This window comes from Nycticebus coucang, chromosome 15 (genome assembly GCF_027406575.1).
Source record: "Nycticebus coucang isolate mNycCou1 chromosome 15, mNycCou1.pri, whole genome shotgun sequence".
Classification (NCBI taxonomy): domain Eukaryota; kingdom Metazoa; phylum Chordata; class Mammalia; order Primates; family Lorisidae; genus Nycticebus; species Nycticebus coucang.
Genome location: NC_069794.1, coordinates 59,054,312 through 59,068,645, shown reverse-complemented (window position 1 = coordinate 59,068,645; position 14,334 = coordinate 59,054,312). Strand labels below are relative to the sequence as shown.

The 14,334-nt window shown below is 42.1% G+C and overlaps 2 protein-coding genes across 2 annotated transcripts in view; both read right to left on the bottom strand.

Annotated features, from left to right (window-relative positions):
- CNMD (chondromodulin) overlaps positions 1-14,334 on the bottom strand; it is a 308,020-nt gene that overhangs the window by 31,868 nt on the left and 261,818 nt on the right. The gene's annotated exons all lie outside the window — the stretch shown is intronic.
- WBP4 (WW domain binding protein 4) overlaps positions 3,218-14,334 on the bottom strand; it is a 41,760-nt gene continuing 30,643 nt past the window's right edge. Inside the window, exon 10 of the mRNA XM_053563809.1 lies at positions 3,218-3,500. Coding sequence (XP_053419784.1) covers positions 3,470-3,500 — 31 coding nt within the window. The 3' untranslated portion in view covers positions 3,218-3,469. The remainder of the gene's footprint in view (positions 3,501-14,334) is intronic.

The window sequence follows — 14,334 nt, the reverse complement described above, 5'->3', positions numbered from 1 at the left end:
GAAATCCTCCCTGAAGAATGGGTCGAATCAATCATCTGCAAGGCCCCAGTCCTCCTCCTATGGCTGGTGGATGAGGAAGGTAAATGTCTGCTCTAAGAAGCAGACAAATGGACAAGCACATTCATAGCAGAAGGAAACCATCAAGAAGTGAAGGGCTGACCACAGTGGACAAATAGATGAATGTGTGCATCTAAACAAGGATTGCTCTGTGTCTTCACAGATGAATGAGGTCAGGCTGAGAATTCTCTCTGCAGGGAACTGGCCTGACTGACATGCAGTTCTATAAATGCACCTTTTGTCTCATCTTTTTTGTATAGTTTCTAAAGTATTAATAGTTTTAATAAGTAAATATTTTTAGGTTGCAAAAGTGATTCTTCATCTTTATATATTTGAATCACAAACTCTGAATCTGAAGAAATAAAAAGGTATACATTCAAAAAAAAAAAGAAAATAATAAAATGCCCTCATCTTTTAAAAAAAAATTTTTTTTTTGAGACAGAGTCTCACTATGGTAGAGTGCCATTATGTCACAGCTCACAGCAACTTCAAACTCTTGGGCTTAAGCAATTCTCTTGCCTCAGACTCCCAAGTAGCTGGGACTATAGGCGCCCACTAAAAAGCCCGGCTATTTTTTTTATTGAAGTTGTCATTGTTGCTTAGTTGGCAAGGGACCAGGTTCGAACAGCCTCCAGGGTATGTGGCTGGTGCCCAACCCACTGAGCTATGGGGGCTGAACCCTCCTCATCCTTTTTGGAAACTAAAACCTGTATCCCTTCCTCAGGCCAGTGGTAGGGAGGGGAAAGGGAGTGTCTTTTGTTCTTTGTACCACGACAGGAGAGGGTTCAATAAAAATTATCTGGGTAGAGGTCCATTCATCTGGGAGGCTTAGGCTCATAAGATGTTCTTTGTCAACTGGAATCCAAGATGGTGGCCAAGTAACAGCCTCCCTGCAACAGGGCACTGTGAGTCTGGGGAGATAAGACTTCAGGCATCTCTGGCTGGTGGGATCTGCCTATAATCATCCCCTTGAGGATACAGGGAGTCAGCAAGGGACTTCTGGACCCCAAGAAGAGGACAAAAACAGTGGAAAACTGGCAAGTGGTTGCGTGTGTCCGATTGACCTAATCCCGCCAGCAGCCATAAGTACAAGCAGCAGTGAGACTGCAAACTGGAAAGGCCTTACCTGTGAACTATTTTGGCGTTCTGGACTTGGCACGCAGTTGAACTGCCTTTGGGGAGAGCTTGAGCAGGAGTGTGGAGAACTTTGGGTTTTGTCTAGGGCCCCATACTGAGCCACTGAGCCACTGAGCCTGACGGAGCGAACAGTGTCTGGCTGTGGGCCTCAGGGAGCCATTGTGAGAGAACTGCCCCAGCAAACTATGCCCTCAGGGTTGCAGGGCAAGGATCCAGCGGGAGCTAGTAACCTAGTGACTGAGGAGCCTAAAGGCAGGGACTGAGCTGCCTTACAGCCTTAACCCTCAGGGGCAGAGTGAGACAGGTTTTGGCACACTGGAGCCTTGGGCTGTTGCCCTGGGTAGAGTGCTGTGGTGTCACAGCTCATAGCAACCTCAAACTCCTGGGCTTGGCACCGCCCGGACCTCCATAAGAGCTGTGCTGTGACCCCCGACCTGTGACCTGTGCCCACTGGGCCTCCGCATGCCCTGACCAGGAACTGCAGGAGCCACACAATCCTGCATCCTGCCTCCTGAACCCTCCCTGCATCCACACCAGCCCGCTCATCTGGCCAGGGACACTGGTAGCCGCGTGCCCTCTGGAGCCCTCCCTCCCTCTGCGCAGAGCCCTTCTCCTGGCCAGAGACTGCTGGAGCCTTGGGCTCTCTGTGCCAAAGTCACTGGGCGCCAGGCACTCCCAGAACTGTGTGCACCACCTTCCGCCCCGTTGCTGGATCTGGGTGTATCACACTCCAGACCTGCTTCCACAACCATAACTCCCTGGCTGGGGCAGCCCCAGAGGCACTACACAGGGCCACTCCCTACAAAGATCCAGCAACAATAGAGTGATCCCACTGGGGTCTAATCTTGGAGAAACACCTCCCCAATTCTGAGGACGGCCAGAGGCAAGGTGAAAAACAATCATGAGGCAAAATCAACAGAAAAACTCTGGCAATATGAATAATCAGAGTATATCAACTCCCCCAAGGATCAATGGGGCAGACACAGCACAAGATCCCATGCACGAACAAATAGCTGAGATGTCAGAAATCAAATTCAGAATCTGGATAGCAAATAAGATCGAATTAGAATTTCAAGCAGTAACCCGAAAGATATCTCAAGAATTCAACGAATTCAAAGACCAAATGACCAAAGATTTTGACACATTGAGATAAGAAGTTGCAGCCCTCAAAGATCTGAGAAACACAGTAGAATCCCTTAGCAACAGAATGGAGCAAGCGGAAGAAAGGATTTCTGACATTGAAGACAGCTTTCGAACGCTCCCAAACTCTCAAAGAGGAAGAGAAATGGAGGGCAAAAATAGATCACTCTCTCAGAGAGCTCTGGGATAATTCGAAGAAAACCAATATTCGTCTTATAGAGATCACCAAAAGTGACAAAGTGGCTTCACAAGGCACAGAGTCTCTTCTCCATAAGATTATGAAGGAGAACTTTCCAGACATGCCAAGACATTCTGAAATTCAGATAGCAAACAGTTTCAGAACTCCAGCACGACTCAACCCAAATAAGACATCCTCCAGACACATCATTAATCAACTTCACTAAAGTTAATATGACGGAGAAAATACTGAAAGCATCCAGACAAAAGAAAACCATCACCTACAAGGGCAAAAATATTAGAATAACTGCAGATATCTCTGCTAGAAGAGGATGGTCATCGACTTTTAATCTCCTAAAACAACTTTCAACCCAGGATCCTGTACTGAGCTAAACTGAGTTTCATTTATGACAGAGGAATTAAATACTTCAATGACATTCACATGTTGAAGAAATTTGCCATACCTAAACCAGCTCTCCAGGATATTCTCAGACCTATCCTCCATAAAGACCAGCATAATCCTCCACCACAAAAGTAAACCCACCCAGAAAATTTCGATCAAATTCCACAGTAGCAAAAGGATTAAAAATGTCCACTGGACTCTCGAAAGGCTTCTCAATATTCTCAACTAATGTGAATGGTTTAAATTGCCCTCTAAAGAGGCACAGGTTGGCTGACTGGATACAAAAACTCTAGCCAGATATCTGCTGCACACAAGAATCGCATCTTACATTAAAAGACAAATTTAGGGGTGGTGCCTGTGGCTCAGTGAGTAGGGCGCCGGCCCCATATACCAAGGGTGGCGGGTTCAAATCTGGCCCCGGCTGAACTGCAACCAAAAAATAGCTGGGTGTTGTGGCGGGCGCCTGTAGTCCCAGCTGCTCGGGAGGCTGAGACAGGAGAATCACAGAAGTCCAAGAGCTAGAGGTTGCTGTGAGTCCTGTGACATCATGGCACTCTACTGAAGGCGGTTAAGTGAGACTCTGTCCCTACAAAAAAAAAAGACAAATTTAGACTCAAGGTGAAGGTATGGTCATCTATACTCCAGGCAAATGGAAAGCAGAAAAAAGCAGGTGTTGCAATCCTATTTGCAGACGCAATAGGCTTTAAACCAACTGAAATAAGGAAGGATAAGGATGGACACTTAATATTTGTTAAAGGTAATACTCAATATGATGAGATTTCAATTATTAATATTTATGCACCCAATCAGAATGCACCTCAATTTATAAGAGAAACTCTAACAGACATGAGCAACTTGATTTCCTCCAGTTCCATAGTAGCTGGAGATTTTAACACTCCTTTAGCAGTGCTGGACAGATCCTCCAAAAAGAAGCTAAGCAAAGAAATTTTAGATTTAAACTTAACCATTCAACATCTGGACTTAACAGACATCTACAGAACATTTCATCCCAAAAAACTGAATACACATTATTCTCATCAGCCCACAGAACATACTCCAAAATCAACCACATCCTAGGCCACAAATCTAACCTCAGCAAATTTAAAAAAATAGAAATTATTCCTTGCATCTTCTCAGACCATCATGGAATAAAAGTTAAACTCAATAACACAGGAACCTGCAGACCCATACAAAAACATGGAAGCTAAACAACCCTATGCTGAAGGATAGATGGGTTATAGACGAGATTAACAAGGAAATCACCAAATTTTTGGAACAAAACAATAATCAAAACACGAATTACCAGAACCTCTGGGATACTGCAAAGGCAGTCCTTTCTTTTTTTTTTTTTTTTTTGGTTTTTGGCCGGGGCTGGGTTTGAACCCGCCACCTCCGGCATATGGGACCAGCGCCCTACTCCTTGAGCCACAGGCGCCACCCCTGCAAAGGCAGTCCTAAGATGGAAATTTATAACACTGCAAGCCTTCCTCAAGCAAACGGAAAGAGAGGAAGTTAATAACTTAATGGGACATCTCAAGCAATTGGAGAAAGAAGAACACTCCACCCCAAACCCAGCAGAAGAAAAGAAATAACCAAACTCAGAGCAGAATTAAATGAAATTGAAAACAAAAGAATTATACCGCACATCAATAAATCCAAAAGTTGGTTTTTTGAAAAGATCAATAAAATAGATAAACCTTACTAAAAATAGTAAAATCTCTAATTTCATCAATCAGAAATGGTAACAATGAAATAACAACAGACCCCTCAGAAATTCAAAAAATCCTTAACGAATACTACAAGAAACTCTACTCTCACAAATATGAAAATCTGAAAGAAATCAACCAATACCTGAAGTATGCCACCTACCAAGACTTAGCCAGAATGAAATGGTAATGTTGAACAGGCCTACATCAAGTTCTGAAATAACATCAACTATACAAAATCTCCCTAAAAAGAAAAGCTCAGGACGAGATGGCTTTACGTCAGAATTCTACCAAACCTTTAAAGAAGAACTAGTACCTATACTACTAAACATCTTCCAAAATATAGAAAAGGAATATTACCCAACACATTCTACGAAGCAAACATCACCTTGATCCCCAAACCAGGAAAAGACCCAACAAGAAAAGAAAATTATAGACCAATGTCACTAATGAATATTGATGCTAAAATACTCAATAAGATCCTAACAAACAGAATCCAACAACACATCAAAAAAATTATACACCATGACCAAGTGGGATTTATTCCAGGGTCTCAAGGCTGGTTCAATATATGTAAATCTATAAATGTAATTCAGCACATAAACAAACTAAAAAATAAGGACCACATGATTCTTTCAATTGATGCAGAAAAAGCTTTTGATAATATCCAGCATCGCTTCATGATCAGAACACTTAAGAAAATTGGTATAGAAGGGACATTTCTTAAACTAATAGAGGCCATCTACAGTAAACCCACAGCCAATATCATATTGAATGGAGTTAAATTGAAATCATTTCCATGTAGATTGGGAAGCAGGAAAGGTTACCCATTGTCTCCATTGCTCTTTAACATTGTAATGGGAGTTTTAGCCATTGCAATTAGGGAAGAAAAGGCAATCAAGGGTATCCACATAGGGTCAGAAGAGATCAAACTTTCACTTTTCGTAGATGATATGCTCGTATATCTGGAAAACACTAGGGATTCTACTACAAAACTTTTAGAAGTGATCAAGGAATACAGCAATGTCTCAGGCTACAAAATCAACACCCATAAATCTGTAGCCTTTATATATACCAACAATAACCAAGCTGAAAATACAGTCAAGGACTCTATTCCTTTCACAGTAGTGCCAAAGGAGATGAAATATTTGGGAGTATACCTAACAAAGGATGTGAAAGATCTCTACAAAGAGAACTATGAAACTTTGAGAAAAGAAATAGCTGAAGATGTTAAATGGAAAAACATACCATGCTCATGGCTGGGAAGAATCAACATCGTTAAAATGTCTATACTACCCAAAGCAATATATAATTTTAAAGCAATTCCTATTAAAGCTCCATTGTCATATTTTAAAGATCTTGAAAAAATAATACTTAGTTTTATATGGAATCAGAAAAAACCTCGAATAGCCAAAACATTACTCAGCAATAAAAACACAGCAGGAGGAATCATGCTACCAGACCTGAGACTGTACTATAAATCGATAGTGATCAAAACAGCATGGTATTGGCACAAAAACAGAGAAGTAGATGTCTGGAACAGAACAGAGAACTGAGAGATGAATCCAGCTACTTACCGTTATTTGATCCTTGACAAGCCAATTAAAAACATTCAGTGGGGAAAAGATTCCCTATTTAACAAATGGTGCTGGGTGAACTGGCTGGCAACCTGTAGAAGTACCCACACCTTTCACCATTAACTAAGACAGACTCTCATGGGATAAAAGATTTAAACTTAAGACATGAAACTATAAAAATACTTGAAGAAAGTGCAGGGAAAACTCTTGAAGGAATCGGCCTGGGTGAATATTTTATGAGGAGGACTCCCCAGGCAATTGAAGCAGTTTCAAAAATACACTACTGGGACCTGATCAAACTAAAAAGCTTCTGCACAGCCAAGAACATAGTAAGTAAAGGAAGCAAACAGAATGGGAGAAAATATTTGCAGGTTATACCTCCGATAAAGGTCTAATAACCAGAATCCACAGAGAACTCAAATGTATTAGCAAGAAAAAACATGTGATCCCATCTCAGGGTGGGCAAGGGACTTGAAGAGAAACTTCTCTAAAGAAGACAGACACACGATCTACAAACACATGAAAAAAAGCTCAGCATCCTTAATCATCAGAGAAATGCAAATCAAAACTACTTTGAGATATCATCTAACCCCAGTAAGAGTAGCCCACATAACAAAATCCCAAAACCGGAGATGTTGGTGTGGATGTGGAGAAAAGGGCACACTTCTACACTGCTGGTGGGAATGCACACTAATACGTTCCTTCTAGAAGGATGTTTGGAGAATACTTAGAGACTTCAAAATAGACCTGCCATTCAATCCTATAATTCCTTTACTAGGTTTATACCCAGAAGACCAAAAATCACAATATAACAAAGACATCTGTACCAGAATGTTTATTGCAGTCCAATTCATAATTGCTAAGTCATGGAAGAAGCCCAAGTGTCCATCGACCCACGAATGGACTAGCAAATTGTGGTACGTGTATACCATGGAATATTATGTATTCTTAAAGAAAGATGGAGACTTTACCTCTTTCATGTTTACATGGATGGAGCTGGAACATACTCTTCTTAGCAAAGTATCTCAAGAATGGAAGAAAAAGTATCCAATGTACTCAGCCCTACTATGAAGCTAAATTATAGCTTTCACATGAAGGCTATAACCCAACTATAGCACAAGGCTATGAAGAAAGGGCCAAGGAAGGGGAAGGGAGGGGGGAAGTTAGGGCGGAGGAGGGTAATAGGTTGGGTCACACCTACTGAGCATCTTAGAATCGTACAGGCGAAACTTACTAAATGCAGAATACAAATGTCTACATACAGTAACTAAGAAAATGCCATGAAGGCTACGTTGAACAGTTTGATGAGAATATTTCAGATTGTATATGAAACCAACACATTGTACCCCTTGATTGCACTAATATACACAGCTATGATTTAACAATGAAAAAAATGAAAAAAAATGTTCTTTTTCATCAGTTAGTACCATCAGCTGTAGTTAAATGATAATACCCTGAACCTGAAAACCCTACCTTCAAAAGCTCTGTATTTCTGGTTATGTCGAGGGGAATTTGCTTTAAGATGGGAGGCTGACATTTGCTACCAAATTAATAAATTCCTTTTAATGTATTTTTTTAATTGTTGGGGATTCATTGAGGGTAAAGAACCAGGTTACATTGATTGTATTTGTTAGGTAAAGTCCCTCTTATAATTGTGTCCCTCCCCCAAAAGGTGTGTCACACACTGTGACCCTTCACCTCCCTCCCCCCTCCAAATTCCCTTGTTTTTTTTTTTTTTTTTTTGTAGAGACAGAGTCTCACTGTAGCACCCTCGGGTAGAGTGCCGTGGCGTCACACGGCTCACAGCAACCTCTAACTCCTGGGCCCAAGCGATTCTCTTGCCTCAGCCTCCCAAGCAGCTGGGACTACAGGCGCCCGCCTCAACGCCCGGCTATTTTTTTTATTTTGCAGTTTGGCCGGGGCTGGGTTTGAACCCGCCACCCTCGGCATATGGGGCCAGCGCTCTACTCACTGAGCCACAGGCGCCGCCCAATTCCCTTGTTTTTTTAGAGGCAGGGTCTAGCTCTGTTACCCAGGCTGGAGTGCAGATGCATAATCACAGCTCACTGCAACCTCCATCCCCAGGGCTCAAGCAATACTCCCTCAGCCTTTCAAAGTGAGAGCCACCTTTGCCTAGGCTGAAGCACTCTTAAAGTTAATCACACCTGATATCATTTATCCGGTCTGTGGCCTTCTTATAAGATCCTTTCAGTTTCATCTCTTAATATAACTATTGCTTGATGCAATAATGGGAGCTGGGTACTCTTGTCCTGTCCATCTGATGAATCCCACCGGGACTCTTTGACACTCTGATCAAGTCTTTCTCCCAAGAGCTGATTTGTAGAAAAGGTCCTTGGACAACTCAAATTTTATTTGGTTGGATACTATTTGAGAAATAATGATGGGAAATTTTCTGTAGGTTTTGCAGTAGTCTCACCTACAGATATTATAGACTAAGAATGATTAGTTCCCAAATGTTCCATCAGCCCAGCAGATAGAATTAATTGCTTTAACTTGTGCTTATTGTCTTTTAGCTGAAGGAAAAACTCTGATTATTTATATTGACAGGAGGTATATGACTTTGGTGTTGCCCGTGATTTTGGCATGTTATTGGAACAAAGAGGATTCCACCTTGCTGGGCAGAACATTAAAAATGACAATGGGCGGTGCCTGTGGCTCAGTGGGCAGGACGCCGACCCCATATACCGAGGGTGGCAGGTTCAAACCTGGCTCTGGCCAAACTGCAACGAAAAAATAGCCGGGCTTTGTGGCGGGCGCCTGTGGTCCCAGCTACTCAGGAGGCTGAGGCAGGAGAATCGCTTAAGCCCAGGAGTTGGAGGTTGCTGTGAGCTGTGTGACACCACAGGTCTCTACCGAGGGCGATAAAGTGAGAGTCTGTTTCTACAAAAAATAAATAAATAAATAAATGACAAACAAGTTTCAGAGCTCTTAGATACAATTTAAAAACCTAAAGCTTTGGTCATTGGAAGGGTCCTCAGATGCTATAACACAACCAGAAGCAAGAGGCAACTATTTTGAAGACTAAAGAAGCTGCCTTAACTAAGAAACTTGGTTCTCTGAATTCTTTTTTTTTTTTTGTAGGGATAGAGTCTCACTTTACCGCCCTCAGTAGAGTGCCATGACGTCACAGGACTCACAGCAACCTCCAGCTCTTGGGCTTCCGCGATTCTCTTGCCTCAGCCTCCTGAGCAGCTGGGACTACAGGCGCCCGCCACAACACCCGGCTATTTTTTGGTTGCAGTTCAGCCGGGGCTGGGTTTGAACCCACCACCCTCGGTATACGGGGCCGGCGCCTTACCGATTGAGCCACAGGTGCCACCCGGTTCTCTGAATTCTTCTTTAAAACATTCAAATTGGGCGACGTCTGTGGCTCAGTGAGTAGGGCGCCAGGCCCATATGCCGAGGGTAGTGGGTTCAAACCCAGCCCCCGCCAAACTGCAACAACAAAAAAATAGACGGGCGTTGTGGCGGGCGCCTCTAGTCCCAGCTGCTCGGGAGGCTGAGGCAAGAGAATCACATAAGCCCAAGAGCTGGAGGTTGCTGTGAGCCGTGTGACGCCATGGCACTCTACCGAGGGCAGTAAAGTGAGACTCTGTCTCTACAAAAAAATAAATAAATAAAACATTCAAATTAACCCCATCAATATCAAGGAAGTCTCAACAAACTTCCCTAGATACTGTAAATAAGGTTTGAGGAGCAAAAAGGGGACTATTTTTCCAAGACCAGTATATAATATGGCCCAGATCTGGATAACAAATACCCATTGGATTGCAATTTTCATTTTTGAAGTATGAACATAAATTGGGTAACCCAAAAGATGATTGAATGGAGAAAAGAATACTATTGGAAACCATCATGTACTGTGGCAGAAAAGGTGGCATCTAGATGTACTATCTTCCTTAAACATAACCCACAAAAGCCCTTCCATTGCACTCAAGGGTATTTTCACTTACCCCTTGGATCTTTTTTTTTTTTGAGACAGAGTCTCACTATATTGCCCTTGGTAGAGTGCCCTTGGTGCTGTCACAGCTCACAGCAACCTGAAACTCTTGGGCTTAAGCGATTCTCTTGCCTCATCCTCCCAAGTAGCTGGGACTACAGGCGACCGCCACAAGGCCCAGCTATTTTTTGGTTGTAGTTGGCCTGGGCTGGATTCGAACCCACCAGCTCCGGCGTATGTGGCTGACGCCCTAGCCACTGAGCTACATGCACTGAGCCACATCCACAATGTTAACAAGTTGAGAAAAAAGAAAAAAAACCCAGTGGGACACAGGTCAGAGATTAAAAATCTCTGTTTTTAAAAATTATTTGTTAGTTGAATTTGTATATTTATAATAAAACATACACAGATGTCTCAAGTGTATATATCAAGCTGTTCAAAGAATATCTAAATTGAAAAGTGGATGTTGTAGTTGTGTGGGATGAGAGAATTGGGAAGAGAAGGGAGAATGGGTCATGGTGTAGGGGGTGTAGGGGGGTAGACAATGGATCCTCTTTGACGTTTTTTTTTGTAGAGACAGAGTCTCACTTTATGGCCCTCGGTAGAGTGCCGTGGCATCACACAGCTCACAGCAACCTCCAACTCCTGGGCTTAAGCGATTCTCTTGCCTCAGCCTCCCGAGTAGCTGGGACTACGGGCGCCCGCCACAACGCTCAGCTATTTTTTGGTTGCAGTTCAGCTGGGGCCGGGTTTGAACCCGCCACCCTCGGTATATGGGGCCGGCGCCTTACCGACTGAGCCACAGGCGCCACCCCTCTTTGACGTTTTTATTATACATTTTGTCATATATACTTTTCACGTAAGTAATAGCTAAGATTTTGAGTTGTTACTATATGACAGGCATGGTCTCAAATGCTTTATATACAGATTCAGTGGTTTACTCAAAACAAGCCTGGTAGGTAGGTACTATCACTGTTTTACAAATAGGACAATGAAGACACACAGATATTGAATAACTTGCCCAAGGTCTTCCTAGGTAGCCAAAGAGGGATTGGCAATGATTGGAGCTAGGACTCTGTCTTTAACCTGTGTGTTATTTTCTTCCTTTTCTGTATCCTGGACATCAATCCATGTAAGTACATATCAGGCACTGTTCTTTCAGTAACTGTACAGTATTGCATGTGGATATAGCATAAGTAATTTAATGATTTTGTACTGATCTTAAAGTTTCCAATTTCTGATTTAGAAATAGTGCTACATTTATTAGTTTAATATGTCATCTTTCCCATGTGAGAGTATGTATAGGAAATATATCTAAAAGTTGGGTTGCAAGGTCAACAGGTGTTTTTTTAAAAAAAATCATATATTGAAAAATTGCTCTCTAAAGAGATTGTATCAATTTACACTGTTTTAAAAACGTAAATGTTGGATATGGTGTGGTAAAGTCACTATGCAGCTATGGGAAGAAATAAGAACAAGGCCCGGAAGGAAAAAATGAATACTTGCTATACATTTGTAATAGACCATACATTGTCTATTATATTCACAAGTCCCATCTGGGGCCTTCAGGAAGCACCAGGCTTTGGTCGGGTGGCCACAGATGGACATGATTGAAAAATTCTAGGCCAATGTCTGCACTGGTGTTTCTGCTGGCAAGTCAAAGTAGGATTGGATAACAATTTTTTGGGCCACAAGAGTGGTCTGTAGTTGCCTGGCACCTGCCCCTAGGATGGTGGAAATGTTGGCTTGCTGTCTGAGAGTCAGATAAAGTAGGTGAGGCTATCAATTAGGATTGGTTCCTTTGGTGTCTCTAAAGGCTAACCCTGGAAGGGGCATTTTCTTCATGACCAGCAAGCTTTTTAAGATGTCAAAACATTATAAAGTACAGAAAATAAAAAACCATGATTGGGGCAGCACCTATGGCTCAAGGGAGTAAGTAGGACGCTGGCCTCATATGCCGGAGGTGGCAGGTTCAAATCTAGCCCTAGCCAAAAACTACAAAACAAAACGAACAAACCATGATTAATATGTATACTTTAACTAGTAGTGTTTATGATTACTAATTGTCCTACATCTTCACCAGTATTATAAAATTATTTGAAATTTGCTGACAAGTGACATCCACCCAACAAACAGAAAGTGCTTATGATGGGTCAGGCACTGATGTATATGTTGGGAACAAAATAGTGAACAAAACAAAGCTCTTGCCCTCACTGAGCTTGCATTTCAAGGAATGTAGTGGCTATATGCAGAAAACTAAAAAATTTGTAAGACATAAAATGAAAAGACTAAATGAATACACACATGTTGAGAGAGAAGAATGAAGTCAGAAAGATGGCAATTATACCAACTTGGTAGGTGTAGCAGAAAATCATGAGATTCTGCGGTGAGCAGGGAAGACAATTTGATAAAATGTTGTTTGAAAAAATGAATACTTGCTACAAACATAAGGATATTTGCTCTACCATAAGTTAAAAACATACTATAAAAACACAGTGATTAAATCAGTGTATTACTGGCACATTGACAGATTCCTGAAAACCAACTCTACTTTATATATGATGTGTCTATATGTGAACAAACACATTGTTTTAATAATTGTTTTTTTTTTTTTTTTGAGACAGAATCTTACTATGTTGTCCTTGGTAGAGTGCGGTGGCGTCACAGCTCACCGCAACATGAAACTCTTGGGCTTAAGCGATTCTCTTGCCTCAGCCTCCCAAGTAGCTGGGACTACAGGCATCTGCCACAACGCCCGGCTATTTTTATTTTTTTCTTTAGAGACAGAGTTTTACTTTGTTGACCTTGGTAGAGTGCTGTAGCATCACAGCTCACAGCAACCTCCAGCTCTTGGGCCTAGGCAATTCTCTTGCCTCAGCCTCCCAAGTAGCTGGGACTACAGGTGACCGCCACAACTGGCTATTTTTTGTTGCAATTTGGCTCGGGCTGGGTTTGAACCTGCCACCCTTGGTATATAGGGCCAGGGCCCTACTCACTGAGCCACAGGAGCCACCTGTGTGGCTATTTTTGTTGTTGTAGTTGTCATCGTTGTTTGGCAGGCCCAGGCTGGGTTCAAACCCGCCAGCCCCAGTGTATGTGGCCAGCGCCCTCATCGCTGAGCTACCGGAGCTGAGCCTGAACAATCCTTAAAAGCAGATTAAGCTTAAAGAAATTTACCTTGCAACTTGGAAATGGTTTTAAAAAGGTTATCAAAGGGAAATGGTGTACAAAGTACGATTTCAAAAATGTCTCCAATTTTCTCTTGTGTAGGAGCTAAATGTGGGTAAAGTATAGGTGCATTCCATTTATACTTTGCTATCTTTCCCACGGACAAGAGCAGAGCCCCCAAATGCACTGTTCAGCTAGATGACAAATGGGGTATCAAGTATTACAAAATATTCCTTCACAGTGAAGGGAGAAGTCTAGGCTTTTACATTTATAAAATGCCCCAAAAGTAGACTGAACTAATGCAAAGACAAATCTTCAAATATTATCTCACCAATGCTTTTGATTCTGATTATTAGAAGAAAATAAAAACAATACTTAATTTATTCTTTCATGAAGTTTTTAATAAGCTATCTTCTTACATGTACACTAGTACTCTTAAAAAGACACACATGTATTTACTACCAAAAGTTAAATACTGTACAATTCATGAAAAATATAATTTTAAGAATTTGTAAAATAAAAGTACCTACTTCAAATGGATAAGGAAATTCTAGTTTTTAAGAAATTTAACCAGAAAATGGGGAATTTCTAATTTGCTTAAGTGAACACTAAAAACTTCTACTGAAGCCAGACATCTTACTATTTTAGTTCAAGCCTTTATCTACGCAGCTTTAAATAAACCTTAAAAAAATATTTTCCCGGGCGGCGCCTGTGGCTCAGTGAGTAGGGCGCCGGCCCCATATGCTGAGGGTGGCGGGTTCAAACCCGGCCTTCGCCAAACTGCAACAAAAAAATAGCCAGGTGTTGTGGTGCGCCTGTAGTCCCAGCTGCTCGGGAGGCTGAGGCAAGAGAATCGCGTAAGCCCAAGAGTTAGAGGTTGCTGTGAGCCGTGTGACGCCACGGTGCTCTACCCGAGGGTGGTACAGTGAGACTCTATCTCTACAAAAAAAAAAAAATATATATATATATATTTTCCCGGGTGGCGCCTGTGGCTCAAAGGGGTAGGGC